This window comes from Triticum aestivum, chromosome 7B (assembly GCF_018294505.1).
Source record: "Triticum aestivum cultivar Chinese Spring chromosome 7B, IWGSC CS RefSeq v2.1, whole genome shotgun sequence".
Lineage (NCBI taxonomy): Eukaryota > Viridiplantae > Streptophyta > Magnoliopsida > Poales > Poaceae > Triticum > Triticum aestivum.
Genome location: NC_057813.1, coordinates 558,824,855 through 558,844,295, shown reverse-complemented (window position 1 = coordinate 558,844,295; position 19,441 = coordinate 558,824,855). Strand labels below are relative to the sequence as shown.

Below are 19,441 nucleotides of genomic sequence, written 5' to 3'. Positions count from 1 at the left end.
TAGTAGAGGCGCGCACGTGTCATAGTAGAGGCGCGCACGTAGCATGTACACGTACGCACATCGGCAAATTTGCAAGAAAGAAAATACGGCCACGTATGTGTACATACGGGTGGGGTCTCGAACGCCTACTCGCGCATACGTATGGCCAGGGCTCGTGTACATGGCTAGGTCGGAACGGAGAAACAACGTCGTCGTCGTGTTCATGGGGAGCCAACCGGCTGGGTCAGAACGGAATGCGTGGTCGTGTGGCCTTGCGTACCACAGAACGGAGGAAACGGCCTTGTGTTCGACCGGCCACGTTCAAAACGGGATCTTGTTCATCGGGAGGGGTCTGGCGTACCGCAAAACGGAGGAAACGGACCTCCTATGGTCGAAACGGGGATCTTGTTGATCGGGAGGGGTGTGGCGTACCGCAAAACGGACGAAATGGACTTGTGTTGGAGCGCTATGGTCGAAACAGGGGTCCTGTTCATCGGGAGGGGTGTGGCGTACCGCAAAATGGGACTCCACGGGATACTGTTCATCTCCACCGTCGACCTCCTCCAGCCTCCACGGGCTACTGTTCATCCACCGTCGACCTCCTCCAGCCTCCACCTGCGACTGTTCATCCACGGGCTCCTGTTTATCCAGCCTCCACCGCGTGCTACTCCACCGGCTACTATTCAACCACCCCTCTCCACGGGCTCCTGTTCAACCACCCCTCCACCGTCTACTGTTCATCCAGCCCTACACGGGGTCGTCCTGTTCATCCAGCCCTCCACGGGGTCCTGTTCATGCAGCCCCAACCGGCTCGATCGATCGGGGTCCTATACATCCAGAGGCAACACCACGGGTCCTGTTCATCCACTCCCACCGCTCAATGTTCATCCACCCCCCGCGTAACACTCACTGTTCATCCAGAGAGGCGGCATCGATCGGCTTCAGTTAGCAGCAGTAGCAAAGGAATCACTTGATCGGGTTCAGTTAACAGCCATCGATCGATCGCTCGGGTTCAGTAACGCGTAGCCTGCAGTGCAATCGCTCAGGTTCAGTTAGAGCCCAATGCCTCGCTTGGGTTCAGTTAGAGCCAACGCCTCGCACACACGCGCGTACGTGTACGAGAGAAACGCGCATCGCTCGGCCCCCGACCACCCACCGTAACCGGGAACTCCTCGAAATTTTCCTCGCCCTCGCTTCTACCATGGTTTTTTCCGTCATGGACGGCCCAAAGAATGCCATGCAGCTGCGTCTCCGGTCCGCCCAGGACGAAAAGCCCATTTTCTGTCATGATTTTTTTCATAGAAGTAGGAGCCCACCACATCTATGATGATACCGGGTTTTGTCACAATTATCGTCATAGAAGTGTCATATGTATGACAGAAAAAAATTTCGTTCGGCCCAAAATGTCATGGATGTGTCTTTTTTTGGTAGGGACCATAGCCTCTCCGATGAAGTGTGAGTAGTTTGTCATAGACCTTCGGGTCCATAGTTATTAGCTTGATGACTTCTTCTCTCTCTTTGATCTCAATACAAAGTTCTCCTTGATCTTCTTGGAGATCTATTTGATGTAATTTGTTTTATAGTGTGTTTGTCCAGATCCAATGAATTGTGGGTTTATGATCAAGATTATAGATGAACAATATTTGAATCTCCTCTGAATTCTTTTATGTATGATTGGTTATCTTTGCAAGTCTCTTCGAATTATCAGTTTGGTTTGGCCTACTAGATTGATCTTTCTTGCAATGGGAGAAGTGCTTAGCTTTGGGTTCAATCTTGCGGTGTCCTTTCCCAGTGACAACAGGGACAGCAAGGCACATATTGTATTGTTGCCATTGAAGATAAAAAGATGGGGTTTATATCATATTGCTTCGGTTTATCCCTCTACAGCATGTCATCTTGCCTAACGTGTTACTCTGTTCTTGTGAACTTAATACTCTAGATGCATGCTGGATAGCAGTCGATGTGTGGAGTAATAGTAGTAGATGCAGAATTGTTTCGATCTACTTGTCGCGGACGTGATGCCTATATACATGATCATGCCTAGATATTCTCATAACTATGCACTTTCCTATCAATTGCTCGACAGTAATTTGTTCACCGACCGTAATACTTATGCTATCTTGAGAGAAGCCACTAGTGAAATCTATGCCCCCGGGGTCTATTTTCCATCATATAAGTTTCCGATCTATTTTATTTTGCAATCTTTACTTTCCAATCTATATCATAAAAATACCAAAAATATTTATCTTATTATTATCTCTATCAGATCTCACTTTTGCAAGTGGCCGTGAAGGGATTGACAACCCCTTTATCGTGTTGGTTGCAAGGTTCTTATTTGTTTGTGCAGGTACGAGGGATTTGAGTGTAGCCTCCTACTGGATTGATACCTTGGTTCTCAAAACTGAGGGAAATACTTATGCTACTTTGCTGCATCACCCTTTCCTCTTCAAGGGAAAACCAACGCATGCTCAAGAGGTAGCAGTGAGCCAGTCCTCCGGCTTCATGGTTCTGTTGTACTTGGGGGTGTCGCGGGGAGCGTGAACCCTTCCGGAAAGGGCTCCTCCTGGATGCGTGGGCCGAAGCACGCCCGCCCCACAGCGCCGCTCTCCTCCACCTCCAGGGAGAAGGTGAGCCGGTCGAGGCGGTGGCGAGCGTCGGTGTCGTCGATGGCACTTGCACCGAGTCGGCTGGCGACCGGGCCACGAGGGGTCGGGTCGGTTGGAGCCGGACGCCGACCGGGATGGTCGGGTCCGCATCGGTTTTCCGGGGCCGGCTCGTCAGCTAGGCCACCGGCGGCCGTCAGGGCCGGGTCACGCCGAGTCCGGGTGCGGCCGGAGTGCGCCTCGCCCGGGGGTGAGGACACCGTGTGCTGATGATCGCCGGGACCGGCAGCGCGGGCGGAGCCGGATCCCGCCGGCTTGGCGAGTTGGTTGAGGCGGTATTGTTGTGTGTTGGTCGCATCGAGGAGGTCGTTCATCCGCTTGATGCGCTCCTTCAGCTCCTCACCTATGAGCTGGTCCAGGCCGATCGCGGCCGCCTGGGCGGTGCGCATGTTCTTCGCGAGAGTCTCGTAGACGGTCGGGATGGCGCCGAAGGCCTGGACGATCGCGTCGCCCCGGGCTCGCACGTCGGCGACCCGGCTCGGCTCAGCCGCGGTAGGCGTGAAGCCATAGGCGGCGTTGCGCTCATGTTGAGCGGAATCCAAGCGATGCTGCGTGGCGACGAGTGTCTCGGTCCAGTCCAGCAGGTGCTGGCCTCTTTCCTCGAGCTGGGCCCGGTCCTCAGCAACGTTGGAGGCGTCGATGTCGGTGCCGATGGGGACGAGGAGGCTCTGCATCGCAGCACGCAACGGGTTGGACAAGGAGGCCCACTCCGCTGTGGCCTTGCCTTTGGCGGCCTTCCTCGTTGCTCTCGACGAGGAGCAGGCGTTGGTGCCGGTGACGAACTCCACGTGGACGTCCATTACCCCGGTAGGAACGCTGCCGCTGAGGGAGAGGGGAGAGTCGGAGAAGTTAAGTACCTCGTTGGGGTACTCATCGGCCGCGGATGCATCGGAGATGCGCAGTGCGACGAAGCAGGCGGCGAGCGCGTCGATGACGTTGTCCGCTAGTGTGACAGGCTCGTCGGAGTCGGAGAGGAGCCCCGTATGAAGCATGCTCCCAGCCAGGACCTCGAGCTGCCCCACGGTGGGCGCCAACTGTCGTGGTGGGCGCACGGCAGATGCCATGGGATGGCTAAAGAGAGGAGGAGGCTCGAGGGCTCTGGTGGGCTTCAGAGGCGAGGTCGGCATGAGCGAGCGCGGGACGCAAGACATACCCAGGTTCGGGCTCTCCGCAGAGATAATACCCCTAGTCCTGCCGAGGGTGGTTGATATGCAATAGTACAGGGTTGCTCCTAGAGCTGTGTGAAGGGAGAAGGAAGACTGGCCGAGGCTTAGGCTGCCCCATCTCCCTAGGTGTGTTCTACTGATCGGTTGGCTATTTCCTGTGTGCTTGCTGCTTGCCCGTATGCATGAGGGCTCCTGGGGGGTTTTATAGACCAACCCCTAGGGGTACAATGGTAATGCTACAAGGCCGTAGGGCCGGGTCGTCAGCGTTTGGGGACCCGGGGCTGGGACCCGCTGGGTGCTTGTGGTTCGCCGGGTTCCCCTAGGTGTGGGCCCTGCATGCCTAGGGGAACTGTGCGTCGTCTTGTCGATCATCAGGGAGTGGCCGAGTCAAGTCGGGTACAGTGGCGCTCTGTCAGGTCGCCGCTTGCTGGTGTCAATGGTGATGATGGGGGCACTGTTGCCACGCCGGCCCTGGTCAGCGGGTAGGTGAGGGGCACTGTTGCCACGCTCCGGCTGACCAGAGGCATGGGCGGGGCACTGTTGCCTCGGTCATCGGTGGATGAAGACTCGTCCCATCGTACGGCCTAGATGGGACGGGAGCTGACCCGTGGCTGGGTTGGGGAACACGCCAAGGGTGGAGCTGGCTTGTTGGGGAAGTCTTGGTGTGCTGGGTTCGGCCGCCTTGAGCTGGTGGTTAGGGCCGAGTCGAGGAGTCTGGCCAGGTCGGAGAGTTCGGCTGGGTCGAGGGGCTTGGCCGGGTTGAGCGACCTGGCCAAGCGCGGGCCGACTTGAGGGGCGATGCTGGCCCCGTTGTTTTTGAAAGGGATCCGGGTTCCATTGCCTGCCCGGGGTTCATCCCCCCGACAGTGTGCCTCGACATTAGACTCTCATCCTTCAAAGATGAAGGAGCACCGCTGGAAGTTTGTAGCTGTCTCATTGATCTCCTTTACTATCGGTGCATACATACCTCCCGTTTGGTTCTGAATATATCGTACTACACCTTGGCAGTCAGATGAAATCACCACTCTAGCCAATTGGAGATCTACTGCCAGCGCCAAGGCTTCACGGCAAGCCAATGCCTCCAGAGTAGCGGGATCGTTCATCCCTCTGTACTTCAAGCATGAAACTCCCGAAAACATGCCCTCGGAGTTTCTGCAGACAGCACTAAGTGACCCTTCATTTAAGTCTCTAGCAACTGCACCATCAACTCTTAGTTTGGCCACCCCCGGCGTAGGAGGAATCCATCATATCCGGTTGTGAGGTGGCCCAGCAGCAACCTGTCGAGGTGGCTGTGCTGGTTTGTTGTCTTGTAACTCATGGAGGTACTTCATGATGAAATTGTGTGTCGACATAGGACTTTGAAAAACATTCTCATGAGTGGCTTGCCTTCTAGCATACTAGATGGCCCATAAAGTCACCAAAACCTGGGTGAATTCGGAGGGGGGTGGCATCTCTATGAGTGCAAAGATCCATCTCTTTGCATCCGGGTCATGGGTGTTATTGAGAGCTTCGAAAAGATCAAGGTCCTGTAGAGCCCAAACACATCTTGCTACGCTGTAATGTAGAAGTGAGTGTTGCCAAGAGGCCTCCGCCCACACAGCTTGCACGAGGTAGTTGTCGACATATTTCTGTCATATAACAAATCAGCAGTAGGCATGGAGTTTTGAGCTAGTCTCCATAAGAAGATCTTAACCTTTGAGGGGACATGCACTTTCCACAGCTTTGACCAGGCTCTCTGCTCGCCTCCATTGTTTGAAACGTCAGCCCGGCTCTCGAGCCAGGCCTCCCTCCTCATCTTTGTGTCTACGAGCATACGATATGCCGACCAAACAGAGAAGACTCCATTCTTCTCGTGTATCCAGTCCGAAAAATCCTCAATATATCTTGTGCACAACGGGACCGTGTAAATGGCCCGTGCATTTGTGGGCAAAAACACTTCCTCGATCAAAGTTCTACTCCATTCTGCTCCTGGGAGTATGAGTTCAGCAACCCCGGATGTCGGCTTTTGGATTCTACTAACAATCGGCCTCATACTGTGAGCTCTTGGTAGCCAGTTTTGTTGCCAGATCCTGGTACTTTCTCCAGTCCCAATGCGGTGAATCAAACCTTGGACAAGGACATCACAACCTTCTAGAATGGCTCTCCAAATCTGAGATGGCACCGTCCCCAACTCGGTGTTCAAGAACTCAACATTGCCATGGTATTTTGCTTTCAACGCTCGAGCACTCAGTGACTCCTGGTCCATCAACAACCTCCACACCTGCCTTGCAAGAAGAGCTAGGTTGAAAAGTTTTATACCACGGAAGCCTAGCCCTACACAATGCTTCGGTCATGTCATAGTGCTCCATGAAACCCAATTGGGCTTCCTTTGTCCCTCTTTGCTTCCCCACCAGAACTTACGTATTAGGGTGTTGATATGCTCACATAAGCCTCGTGGTAGTTTAAAACAAGATATGGAATAGACAGGGAGGGCCTAAGTCACAGATTTTATCAAGACTTCCTTTCCTCTTGAGGATATAAGTTTTTTCAGCCAACCATTGACTTTAGGGAAACTTTTGGGAACGGACGACCGACCAAGCGCTCAGCCGGTCTCCTTCCTCGCGAGTGTCCAGTGCGGGCCCAGAAACCTTATCTCCTTCACTACTTTTTCTTCTTATCCCCAAATGCAGTGCATCTCCATCCTCTATCGACCCCCTCCCTTTCCGTTCCCTTCCTCCATTCCCTCTTCGGTGAGAGCCCTCCACCGCACCATCTCCTCTAGCCATGCCGGCAGGCGAGGTCGCCGGCCTCGAAGGCGGATGGGCCAGTATTCTGCAACCAGCCACGACGGGGAGCCGCGCGCCCGAGGCGGGGCCCTCGCCGTGCACCCGCCCACGCGCCGTGCGCCGGCCCTGGCCTCCGGCGTCGCGCTGCACACTCCGACGAGGCTAAGCTATGGGCGGCGACAGGTCACCGGAAAAGATGTGAAACGCGGCGTTGAAAGAGCTGCGACAGGTTGGGCGGCGTGCGGCGTCGATGCCGACGATGTTGGAACCGGCCAGCTTTTTTGCTGGAACCGGCAACAGGAAGTGCTACAACCATGGCAGCAAAATGTTGGAACAAGTAGCTGCGGCCTCCGGCAGGTTTTTTTTGCTTCAACCAACCACTGTTTTTGCTGGAACCATTAAGCATTTTGCTGGAACCAGCGATTTCCATGGATGCGAGTACATAAGCTTTTTCTTCTTCTTTTTGCTGGACCGCAAGTGAGAAATTTTGCTTCAACCAGCCATCTTTTTTGCTGGAAGCATCAGGATTTTTGCTACGACCTTGTTTTGTTTTTGTTTTTGCTGGAACCAACCCAAAAATTGCTACCACCGTATTTCGATTTTGCTGGAGCCGACATTTTTTCTGCTTCAATCAAGTAAGTGGAGATTTTTTGTTGTTTTCAATTTTTTGCTGGATGAGGCCTACTCGTTTGCTACAACCAGCTTTTTTAAAAGCTTCAGCAGGAGAATGGCGACGAGGATGAAGACCAGGGCTGCGGCCACCGGGAAGTTGCCGTGAATCCCAGCGACGAGATCTAGCACAGAGCGGTAGGGGGCGGCATGGTGCTGCGACCGGGGAGCAGCGGGAGAGTGCAGTGCGCGCAATTGACGAGCTGCATGAGATGCGGGTGCCGTGGGATATATGCGGAAAGCGGGACGGGTGTTGCGCGAGGAAGGAGCTTTTGGGGATGAATCCCTTTTTTTAGATCCGACGAATAAGACAACTGACATCTGATGGCGTACGGGCGTCCGGCCGAAACTTTGGACCGATGCACCGACGCCTTTTTTTTTTGAGGGAATGCACCGGCGCCTATTAGTCGCCTTGACTTTTTTCTACACTCGCATGTGTCGGAACAAAAATTCATGCTCGCAGACCGACCCGTATGGCCAGGGTTGAGTGGGAGGCCCGAGCTCCACGGCCCCATTTTCTTTCACCAAACCCTCCTGCGAGCAAAAATAAAAAACCCTCCACGGCCGAAATCTTCTTCCCCTTCCTGCGATGGCCGCCGGCGGCGCTTCCCCTTCCCCGGCGGCGGCCGCCCCCGCGGCCGTCCAGGTGCGCTGCGCCGGCTGCCGCGGCGTCCTCGCCGTGGCCCCCGGCATGACCGAGTTCATCTGCCCCAAATGCCGCATGGCGCAGCGCCTTCCCCCCGAGCTCATGCCCTCCTCCTCCCCGCCCAAGGCGTCCCCTACACCGCCTCCGCCCCAGCCACCTCCCCTTCCTCCTCAGCCTCACTCTCAGCCCGCGCCTCCCCCTCCGCCTCTCCCTGCTGCCTCCCGCCGCTCCGGGCCGCGGGCGCAGGGCGTGGACCCCACCAAGATCCAGCTGCCCTGCGCGCGCTGCAAGGCTATCCTCAACGTGCCGCACGGCCTCGCCCGCTTCCGCTGCCCGCAGTGCGACGTCGACCTCGCCGTCGACATCTCCAAGCTCCAGCATTTCCTTGCCGCCGCCGCCCCTGGGCCGGGCTTCGTTCCTCCACCGCCTCCGCCCGCGCCCCCAGTCCCAATGCCGCACATGCCCTTCCTGCCGATGATGCCGCCACCGCGCATGCCGATGGCCCCAATGGCCCCGCCCCCCGAGCCGCCGGAGGAGATCAACGAGGTTGCGTTTGACGTTGAGCGCGAGGAAGAGGAAGGTGACACTGTTGGTGAAACTTTCATGGACTATAGGCCTCCTAAGCTATCTCTTGGTCTTCCTCATCCGGACCCTGTGGTAGAGACTTCATCTTTATCAGCGGTGCAACCTCCTGAACCTACTTACAACCTGGCTATTATGGATGAATTGGATGAGACCAGGGCATTGTCATGCTTACAGATTGAGACAATAGTGTATGCTTGTCAGAGGCATCTTCACCATCTCCCTACTGGTGCTAGAGCAGGTTTCTTCATTGGTGATGGAGCCGGTGTTGGTAAAGGGCGTACAATTGCTGGGCTGATCTGGGAGAATTGGCAGCAGGGGAGGCATAAGGCGTTGTGGATTTCCATTGGTTCAGACTTGAAATATGATGCCCGCAGAGATTTGGATGATGTTGGTGCAAAATGTGTGCAAGTGCACGCATTGAACAAGCTGCCATATTCTAAGTTAGACTCGAAGGCCACTGGGATCACAGACGGAGTTGTTTTCATAACTTATAGCAGTTTAATAGCATCCTCTGAGAAAGGGTATTCACGTTTGCGGCAGCTGGTAGAGTGGTGTGGATCAGAGTTCGATGGTCTTGTGGTGTTTGATGAGTGCCACAAGGCTAAAAATTTGATTCCTGAGGCAGGAGGTCAGCCCACTCGCACTGGTAAATCAGTTCTTGAGATCCAGGAAATGTTACCTGAAGCTCGGGTGGTTTACTGCTCAGCAACTGGTGCATCAGAGCCTCGGAATTTAGGGTACATGGTCCGGCTTGGTCTCTGGGGGGACGGAACATCATTTCAGAGTTTTCATCAATTTCTAGGTGCTCTTGAGAAAGGTGGTGTGGGTGCCCTTGAACTTGTTGCTATGGACATGAAAGCTAGGGGCATGTATGTTTGCCGCACACTTAGTTATAAGGGTGTTGATTTTGATGTTGTGGAGGCACCTCTGGAGGACAGAATGATGAATATGTACAGAAAGGCAGCTGAATTTTGGGCTGAGTTGCGTGTTGAGCTCCTATCGGCAAGCGAGTACTATGCAGAAGACAAGGGCAATTCAGCTCAGATATGGCGGTTATACTGGGCCAGCCATCAGCGTTTCTTTAGGCATATGTGTATGTCTGCAAAGGTACCTGCTGTTGTGAGGTTGGTGAAGGAAGCCTTAGCAGAAGAAAGATGTGTGGTGGTTGGTCTCCAGAGCACTGGTGAAGCTCGAACAGAGGAAGCTATCACAAAATATGGTGTTGAAATGGAGGACTTTATTTCTGGCCCTAGAGAGTTGCTTCTTAAGCTGGTAGAAGATAACTATCCCTTGCCTCCAAAACCTGATTGTTCTCAGCAAGGTGAAGAAAAGGTTACGGAGGTCCAGCGTAAGCGGCATTATGGACCCGATGTATCCTTAAAAGGACGAGTTAGGAAACTCGCAAAAATGGAAGATAGTGATGATGGAATGGATACACACTCTCCATTGGAGTCAGACCATGAATTAACAGATTCTGAAGAGGAATTGCATATGTGTCAGATCTGCAAGACCGAGGAGGAGAAGAGCCTGTTGCTTCATTGTTCCAATTGTGCTACAAGTGTTCACCCTGGCTGTCCAATTCCACCATGGACTGGAACGTTGGCAGATGATTGGTTATGTTATGCATGCAAGGAGATAATAGAAGCCTATTTTAAAGAGAGAGATGCTTACATGGCTGAACTATCAAAGAGATATGACAATGCAGTGGACAGGAAGTCAAAGATTTTAGAAATCATCCGCGCTTTAGATTTGCCTAATAATCCTCTAGATGATATCATTGATCAGCTAGGTGGTCCAGACAATGTTGCAGAAATAACTGGAAGGCGTGGCATGCTAATAAGAGCATCAGATGGAAAAGGTGTTGTTTACCAGGCGCGGAACACGAAAGAAGTTGCATTGGACATGATCAATATGCATGAAAAGCAGCTATTCATGGACGGAGAAAAGTTCATCGCAATAATATCGGAAGCAGGATCAGCTGGTGTTTCCTTACATGCTGATCGAAGGGTAAAAAATCAGAGAAGAAGAGTACACATAACACTTGAACTTCCTTGGAGTGCAGACCGTGCAACCCAGCAGTTTGGGAGAACACATCGTTCTAATCAAACTTCTGCACCTGTATATAGGATTCTTTTTACCAACCTTGGTGGTGAAAAGCGATTTGCATCAATTGTGGCAAAGCGACTAGAGTCTCTTGGAGCTTTAACACAAGGAGATCGAAGAGCTGGACCATCACTTAGTGCTTTTAACTATGACCTATGGGAAAAAAGCCCTGACAATGATGTATAGGGGTATAATGGAACAGGATGCATTTCCAGTTGTGCCTTTGGGATGCTCTGAGAATCAATCTAGTCTCCAAGAATTCATCACTAGATCAAAAGCTGCATTAGTGGCAGTTGGAATTATCAGGGATGCTGTAATCTGCATTGGAAAACATGGAGGAAAGCTTACTGGTAGGATCGTTGATTCTGATATGCATGATGTGGCCCGTTTCCTCAACCGTATTCTGGGATTAGCTCCAAACATCCAGAATAGGTTATTTGATCTCTTCACAAGCATACTCGACTTAGTAATTCAGAATGCACGAAGTGAAGGACGGCTTGATTCTGGTATTGTTGATATTAAAGCAAAAAGGGTTGAAATGAAAGATCCGCCTAAGACAGTTCACGTTGATAGCCTGTCTGGTGCTTCCACGGTGTTGTTCACTCTTACAATTGACCGTGGAGTTACTTGGGAGTCAGCCAAGGCAATGCTTGAAGAAAGGCAGAAAGATGGTGCATGTTCTTGTAATGATGGGTTTTACGAGTCCCGGAGAGAGTGGATGGGCAGAAGGCATTTCATGCTAGCGTTTGAAGGCTCAGCGGAAGGAATGTACAGAGTAACTCGCCCTGCCGTTGGGGAAGCTTCAAAGGAGATGCCTTTGGCTGAACTAGAAGGGAAGTACAAGAAGGTCTCATCGGCTGATAAAACTGGGGAGGGCTGGCAGGAAGAATATGATGTGTCGTCCAAGCAGTGCATGCATGGGCCCAAGTGCAGACTTGGAAGCGATTGTACTGTGGGCAGAAGGTTACAGGAGATTAATGTTTTGGGTGGTCTAATACTTCCTGTGTGGGGCGCGGTAGAAAAGGCCCTGAATAAGCAGGCCCGACAGGCTCACAAGAGGATACGTGTCGTCCGCCTGCAGACAACAGATGACAACCATCGGATTGTTGGGCTTGTCATTCCAAACACAGCAGTGGAGTCGGTGTTAGAAGGTCTGCAGTGGGTCCAGGACATCGACGAATGATGTGGAAACTACAGGTTATTTCTCTGCACATTCTTCGGTCTGGTGTTGTGGACCAAATTTCTGTAGCTAAGGAGGTAGCTTTTGAGGTTTAAGCTTTCTTTCTTCTTTCTTCATGGGGTGGGAGAGGACAGCTTGGTGTGATGGATGATGGTTAGCTCCGAGATTAGGAAAGTAAATACAACATCTTCTGTCTATTGGAGTATTTTTTTTCTTGCTCAAGTCTTGCTAAAAAACATATTCAGTCACCCACAAGTTGAAGGGCCGTCAGTGAATGAAGAATAGTGATTCCCCTGTCGATGGCATTTAGGAAATTGTAAAACTGCTTGTTTTTGGGAAGATATATGGTTTGGAAATTCCCCATTAGCTACACAGTTTGGGGACCTGTAGTGTTTAGTTAATGAAAAGAACAAAAGTGTGTTTGATCTCTGGGATGGGATACAGTTAAGATGTAGTACTCCTACTAAATCAGCGACAATTAATATGGATCGGAGGGTACCTTTCTGATAACCTTTTCAGTATGGCTTTGAGTCTGTGGTATGATCCTGAGTCAATAGCCAAGTCTGGTTTACTTGGAACAGGAAGACTCTTCAATTATGGCAGTATGAATCTAAGGGGGTGTAGCCTTTGTGTGGCATTGTTAATTTTAGAGATGCCCAGCCTATCTTTCTTCCTGTTGTGTGGCATGTGAAGGTGCCACCCAAAATCCAAGGGGTTTTTGTGGCCTCTATCCCAACATAAAGTAATGGCATATGACATTATGGCTAAACCTCGTTAGTGCATCCACTGTACTGAAATTGAATCAATATGTCCTCTGTTGCTTGAGTGCATTGTTGTCAGGACAGTTTGGGATGATGTTAAGCAAGTAAATTTAAAGTTGCCATTGTTGATTGTAAAACACCTGCTGCTCATTGCTGGTTTATGCAATGAGAAGTTCTTGCGCTTAAACAATCTCTAGTTTCTGATTGAAAAACCTGAATCTCTCTGAAACAGGTTTGGCATCTGATGGTGGGGGGCTACCTGGTGGAGTGTTGAGGGATCTATTCTACTACTCAAGAACTTAAGGTCACCCTGGCACTAGAACCATGGATTCATTCATCTCGGGCGGCAGCCCGTTGGCGATGCAGATCATGGAGTAGCTTCGCTGTAGTAGTTGATGGAAGGAAGGGATGGGGCAACGAAATCCATGGCGTCGGATTCTAGCTGTGGCGTCTTCTCCTCCCTCCCTCGCGTGGCCTTTTGGTTGAGTCCGCAGTTTACTGCTTTGCTGTAATGGTGCTTGGGTGCCCTGAATTTGGTTGGCCTTTTATCCGTTTTGGCCGGGGCCTGGGGGTAGAAACATGTATGTAGGCTTAAAAAAGTTTGGCTGCTTGAAAACCTGATAACATCTTGGACTTAGGGGGACGTTCTATGGCATGTGGGCCCCTGAATTCAGTGCTGCAGATGCATCCTTGACGCTATGAGGTTCTAGTTGTGAGTTCCTTCATTTTAGATTGCCGTTGGAAACTTATTTGGAGTCGGAGTCGTCGGGCTCAGATCGCTTCCCGTCCGACTTCCTCAGATTCCAGTCTGAGTCGGATCGGGCCCTCTCCACGTACTGCATCAGCTGCATACATATATGTACTACACGCATACACAGGTCTTGGCGCCAAGGGAGGTTCATCGTTGCGCACGTAGGCTTGGCTACCTCCAAGTGTTTCTCAACCAACGACGATCCATCAGGCGGCGGCGTTCATCGTTCGCCACTTCGTCAGGCGGCAACCGAGCCCGATGGCCGACGCCCACGACGCACCGCTGGTGCGCCTCTCGTGCTTCCACGGCGACGACAGGTGGACGGACTTCGTCCGTGGCAGGTGGGCGGCGGACCCGTGCGCCCCCATCGAGGCCGCCTACGTCGACGCCGTTGGCCGGCTCCCCGTCCACGAGATGCCAGACCTCTTCGACTGCCTCTACCGCGGCGGGCACTGCGTCGGCCTCCTCGACCCCGCCTCCAACGTCATCCTCAACGGCCTCACCCTCCTCTGCCGTCGCCGCAGCGGCGCCTACTCGCCGCCGGAGGAGGACCGCTTCCCGCCACCGCCGGATCCTCGGCATGTGAGCAACTGGGGGTCCATCGCCTTCAGATCTTACAATGGCCTCCGCGCCTTCATGCACACGTACTTCCGGTACCTCAACGATGACCAAGCTCGGTTCTACCTCCACCTCTCCGGCGGGGACCTCCTCGTCGCCATCCGGATCGCCGAGCTCGAGCAGTTGGCCGCCGTCGAAGGGGCCGTTGATCAGGCCACCGTCGGCCGCCACCCAGACCTCCTCCGCGAACGAGCCCAGTTCGCTCTCGCCGTTGCTGCCATCAAAGCAAAGCACCCCATGCCCGACGACCTCCTGCTGCTCTGCCAGCCAGCGCTCCAGGAGACGGCCGACGACATGAAAGACGTCCTCGCCACCTTGGAGGAAGGGCGGCGCCTCACCGTCCATGACGTCGAGGCCATCCTCGGCGTTCTAAAATCGCAGCTGCGCCATCGCACGGTCTGCTCCCGTCTGCAACTCACCTTCACACAACGAGGACGCGGCGAGACCTTGCATTACCGCCTCAACGGCCAACATGGAGGAGGCCTGCAGTTCCAGCAGTGCGCGCCATTCAGCCTCGCCAGCCTGCGCTCTCCCGAGGCCGTGCGGCGCAAGCTCGAATCCAGCCTCGCGCTCATCCCCGAGCACACTCCGCACACGCCGGCGGAGGTGGCCGACGCGCCCCCGACATGCGGGCACATCGAGTACCTCAAGACGGGGCTCCTGGACGTCATCCACGCCATGTACGTCGAGGCGCTCGCCAGCTTGCCCCGCGCCGCGCTCCGGCGTGTCCTCCGCGGCATCCTAGTCGCCGGGCACTGCTACGGCCCCATGGACCCCGCGTCCAACATCATCATCCATGCCGCTTGGTACAGCGTCATCGCGCCCCCGTTGCGCCCCAGCATCGAGCCGGACGTGCTCGGCGTAGACGCCCTGCTTCGCCTCGAGGTCCACTCCCTCGACGGCCTCGTCGCCGCCGTCCGTGTCGCCACTGGCTTCTCAGAGCACCAGGCCGTGGAGCACCTCAGCACCAACCGCTGCGACATATCTGACATGCTTCGGAGGGCGGCGCCGGAGACACGCGGCCAAGCCTTTTATCGTGCCAGCGAGGCCGCCAGACACCCCCTCGGAGAGCACCACTCGTCGTTCCTCGCATCCCTGGCCTCCTCAGGGCCGAAATTTCTGGACACCTTGAGCTCCTTGCTGCGCTCCGGAGAAGACAAAGGGCCGCGCCATTTGATCTCTGCTGCCAGCGTCACAGAGTTGCAGAAAATGCTAGGACGCCGGTGCTCTCCCATCACCCCACTCCCAGCACCAAGTCACTTGGATGGTCTTCCAGCAAGGAAGCAATGGTTGGAGAAGAGGCAGAGGTTTCTACGGACAGAGCTTGAACAACTCCTCCGCGGCTACGCCGATCAGCACCCATGGGAACCAACATTTGAGCTGGAAATCATCTGCGGCGTGGCGAAAGAGAGCGCCTATCTCTCCTCCCATTGCTACCACATCAACTTCCTCGCCGCGGCATCCGACGGCACGCGAATGCTCTTCTTCGCTCAGGTTTGGGAGGAGAAGAGACCCAACAACACCGAGCAGTGCTTCAGTCTCTGGGTTCGTTACCACGACAGAGAATCGGAGGTCTCCTTCTGCTGTCCCCTGCCTTACTACAGCCCAAATGATGCATATCTTGGTAAGCGACTTGCAATTACTACTACTTTAACACATCGCTCTTGGTATTTTTGGGCTGTTCTTTTTTTGCCCACAACATGTTGTATATAACTGGATTAAGGGGCTTTGAAATTTCAGATCGAACACTATAGTGAAATGCTTTAACTAACTGAACAATCTCTTTCTTCACGTGCAGGGCGGTGCACCATTTGCGAGTTTGGCATGAGTAAAATTGTGCATCCACCTGTTGGCCTGCATATCGGAGCGACGCACACTGATTTTGGAAAGACACGTCCGCTTGGCTCAAATTTGAAGGTGTCCTCTCGTGCGGACGGCATCGTAGACACGGTGATGACCCAGAACAAATGCGCTTAACGAGAGCTGTCCTTCAGCAAACCTGGACAAGAACCTTCGGATAATGAGCCTGTCATGAGATCAAGATGTCCTCAAGCAGCGGGAGTTGGAGAGCTCAATTGTATTCACTGCTCAACAATGTTACAAAGTACAACATAGAGTGAGCTAACATTCCTAAAAACAAGGCACGCAGGCCATGAGCGTTAGTGGATCCTACAATCTAGGACTAGACTTAGTTACATCAGACTGTTACACAAATGTACACTAGAAAAACGCTCATGCGCTTGCAACGGGGCCACATTAACTTTAAAAGTTCAATATTAATCATGTTAATATTACATTTAATATTCTCATACATATCAAATGACATTGGTGACCTTTTTTACCATCAAATCCCCACACACACTCTCTCTCCGTACCACTTCCTCACTCTCTCTCCCCCTCTCCCTCTCTCTCTCTAACACACACACACACATATCCATCTTATTGGGTATGGGACCATAATCCATCTATTTCACACACACACGCTAGTGCATAACAATATGGATTATGTGTATTATATTTGCCACCGCAACTAAGAGAATTTATTTCATGTAAATCGGCCAGCCACAGCTCCGTGACAAACAATACATCTAAATTCTCAGCGTTATTTTTATGTAATATGCATTATCTCTCTCTCTCTCACACACACACACACACTGATATTATAGGACCAAAAACTTTTACCAATTACCATACTGTAGAACACCACACTCCTCACTGCATCGATGGGCGTTGGGTGATGTCTCTCCTCTACCTGGTCACCTAGCATCCTCTAATTCTGCGCCACCATCTCGATTATCTCCCTTGGCACCGAATTGTAAACACCTGCCCTCCTTCTCCTCCTTCCCTGTGCTCCACAACACCCGAGCTGGCCGCGAATCAAATCTGGACTGCTGGTACGGGCGCCCATGAGCTAATACAACGATTCTCAATCAGACATGACAAGAATGTAAAAAAGAGCACATACCTTGATGCAGGAACTGCTGTCGCCTACCAAGTGAAGACCAGCACGTGCGCTGCTCTGCCGTGGACCTGTGCTGGCTTGATTCCATGTCCGCTGTTGGTCGTTGCTCGCATTCGTCCCACCCATCGCCCAAGTCGGCGTTAGGAGCAAACTCAATAGCCTTGCCCACCTTAATGGCTCCACACCACGAGATCGAATCAAGCATCATAGAGTTCGGGGAGGAGTAGCATTTCCACCGTCAGCTCCTCGCTGATGTATCAGCGTAGAGTGCGGGGAGGACACGGAACGTAAATACCTGGGGTTTAGCGTTGGTGGCGGGAACGACCGACACGGCCTCCTTGCGTCGCTCCTTGCTGCCCGCCCTGCTCTAGGGATTCTAGCGCCCTGCCCTAGGGTTACTCGCTGGCGGCGGCTGCGGCGGCGTTTCCCTCAAGAAAAAAAGCACGTCTCATGTCCGGCTTGTGCAGGAATCCATCACCAAGTAGGATCAGTAGTTCTGTCCTGAATCGGTTATGTTGCAAGTCCTAGCTATAGCTATATATGCGTATTACCCTGCACCCCTATAAACAGTACACCCGGAGACCAATAGAAAGATCAGCGGGCACGAGGCATGCCCGTGTGTATCAATTGCTTGCGCGTATCCGTGTTGCTTCTAGTAGATCGATACTACATCAACCGTGGTTAGCCAGCTACGTCCAATCTATTCGAGCGTTTTCGTCTGCGTACGTGTTTTTTCTGGTATATACTTCAGAATTCACTAATTCAGTCAGTCGGGGGCGGGATGTCTAAGCGAAGAAGGCAGGGCGAGGAGGATGAGCCCAACTACTACCACGACCGCAGCGGCAACAAGGAGAAGAGCCTCTATCTGGTTCTAGACGACTGGCACGAGGGCTTCACCATCCGCAAGATCGATGTCGACAGTCCCGACCTCAGCGCCCCCTGTCCTCTGACTAGTGTCACCTGAGCGTGGTCGTGCCATGAAGTTCGCAGCCCTGGGCAGCTACATCATCACCACGAGCAACATACACGCCGGTACCCTCTTCTACGACACTGACACCGTCGGACTGGCCGTCGGCCCTCCCGTTCCAGACGCACTGGCACTGCTTTGTGGCTCCAACACCTTCCTGACCTCCGGCGTCGGTGACGCGATGTTCGCGTTTGCCTTCCACTTCATGGAGCGGCCTGTGTCCTTTGAGGCAATGGGGAAGCCGCCGCCGACGGAAGACGACGACCTGCTGCCCATCGACTGGTCCTGGAAAAGCATGCCAACACCCTTCACCAAGGACAAGATGATCTTCTCCTACGCGCTGCACCCGGATGGGCGCACCATATTCGTGTCCTCGTGGAGCAGGGCGGTCTGCGGCACGTACTCCGTCGACACCAGGAGCTGCAAGTGGAGGCGCCATGGGGAGTGGATGCTGCCTTTCAGAGGCCGAGGCTACTTCGATGCCGAGCTAGACGCATGGGTCGGGCTGCACGAGGACGGCTACGTCTGCTCCTGCCAGGTTGCCTCCCGCAGCGGCGGCACCACACAGCAGCCGGAGTGGAAGATGGCCGCCGAGCGTAGGATGTGGATCCCGTGGCATCAGCTGGAGTTTCGCCTGCGTCGGATGTGAAGGCGCGGGCGGAGTACCGAGGAGTCGCCAGCGTCGGCCATGGCCTAGGGCACAGAGGAGTCCTCCTAGTCAAGGAGATCGGAGAGAAGAAGATGATGGTGTCACGAGGACACATGAGGGCAGGCGTCGAGAGGATCGGCCGTCCATGCTCGTGAGGAGGGCAGCGATGGGAGGATCGCGTTAATGGTACCGTGTACAAAAATCCCATCAAAGCAATTAAAATATACCATCAATGCTTGATTGATTCTGATTTAATTTTTATAGGCATTTTCGGATTTGTAGGGCATGTGCCCATGATCCTCGCACGTCGTACCTTTTTTTGACGTGTATGATTCATGATAAGAAATGAATCACATCAATGTAAGGAAATATCCCATCAATGCTTGATTGATTGTGATTAAATTTTTTATATGGTAACTAATCCGATGGGTTTATGTGGGCGGTGAAGCGAAAAGGCAGGTGGGAGGGGGGACGAAAAATAATCGGTCAGAAAAAAAGAATTGATTCTTGCCTTGTACGTTTGGTTTTGGTATTTAAAGATTGATTACCATTCGTTAGTTGGGTTACCAAAGAATAAATCAATCACCATATGTGAATTCATTGTGTTACCAAATAAACGTTAGGTTTGTCCTGCCAGTGGAAGGGGGCGAATAAAAAACCGACGAAAAAAACCAACGAAATTGGGAGGTGGGAGGGAGGACGAAAAAAACCGAACGAAAATGGTGGGACGAAAATAAACCTGGAACGCAGACTACCAACTGAGACATTAGGAGTAGAGATGAGTGTGGTTTAACACCCCCCTCAGCCGGAACTCCGTGCGGTAGGATGTTCAGGCTGGCACGAAACTCATGGAACACTTGAGAAGGAAGGCCTTTGGTGAACAAGTCAGCAAATTGTGAGCTCGAAGGAACATGAAGCACACGAGCCTCGCCAAGAGCCACACGATCTCGGACGAAATGTAGATCAATCTCGATATG

At 52.9% G+C, this 19,441-nt stretch overlaps 1 protein-coding gene and 2 pseudogenes across 2 annotated transcripts; all 3 read left to right on the top strand.

The window, feature by feature from the left end:
* The first annotated feature begins 7,723 nt into the window (after positions 1-7,723).
* Positions 7,724-13,216, top strand: LOC123162283 (protein FORGETTER 1-like; annotated as a pseudogene). The gene is made up of 2 exons (XR_006481169.1): positions 7,724-11,773; positions 12,750-13,216. The product of XR_006481169.1 is annotated as a protein FORGETTER 1-like (transcript).
* A 136-nt stretch (positions 13,217-13,352) lies between these two features.
* Positions 13,353-16,187, top strand: LOC123162284 (uncharacterized). The gene is made up of 2 exons (XM_044580082.1): positions 13,353-15,510; positions 15,685-16,187. Exons 1-2 carry the CDS (start codon positions 13,527-13,529, stop codon positions 15,861-15,863), a joined length of 2,163 nt encoding a protein of 720 aa, XP_044436017.1. The 5' UTR covers positions 13,353-13,526; the 3' UTR covers positions 15,864-16,187.
* Positions 16,188-17,629: 1,442 nt separating this feature from the next.
* Positions 17,630-18,464, top strand: LOC123158165 (uncharacterized; annotated as a pseudogene).
* The last annotated feature ends 977 nt before the right edge of the window (positions 18,465-19,441 follow it).

What these genes read in the sequence shown, in the direction of transcription:
- LOC123162284 (XM_044580082.1), top strand. Translation starts at nt 13,527, where the DNA reads ATGGCCGACGCCCACGACGCACCGCTGGTGCGCCTCTCGTGCTTCCAC. An exon ending in CCCAAATGATGCATATCTTG is followed by an intron (nt 15,511 to 15,684) that starts GTAAGCGACTTG and finishes CTTCACGTGCAG; the next exon opens with GGCGGTGCACCATTTGCGAG.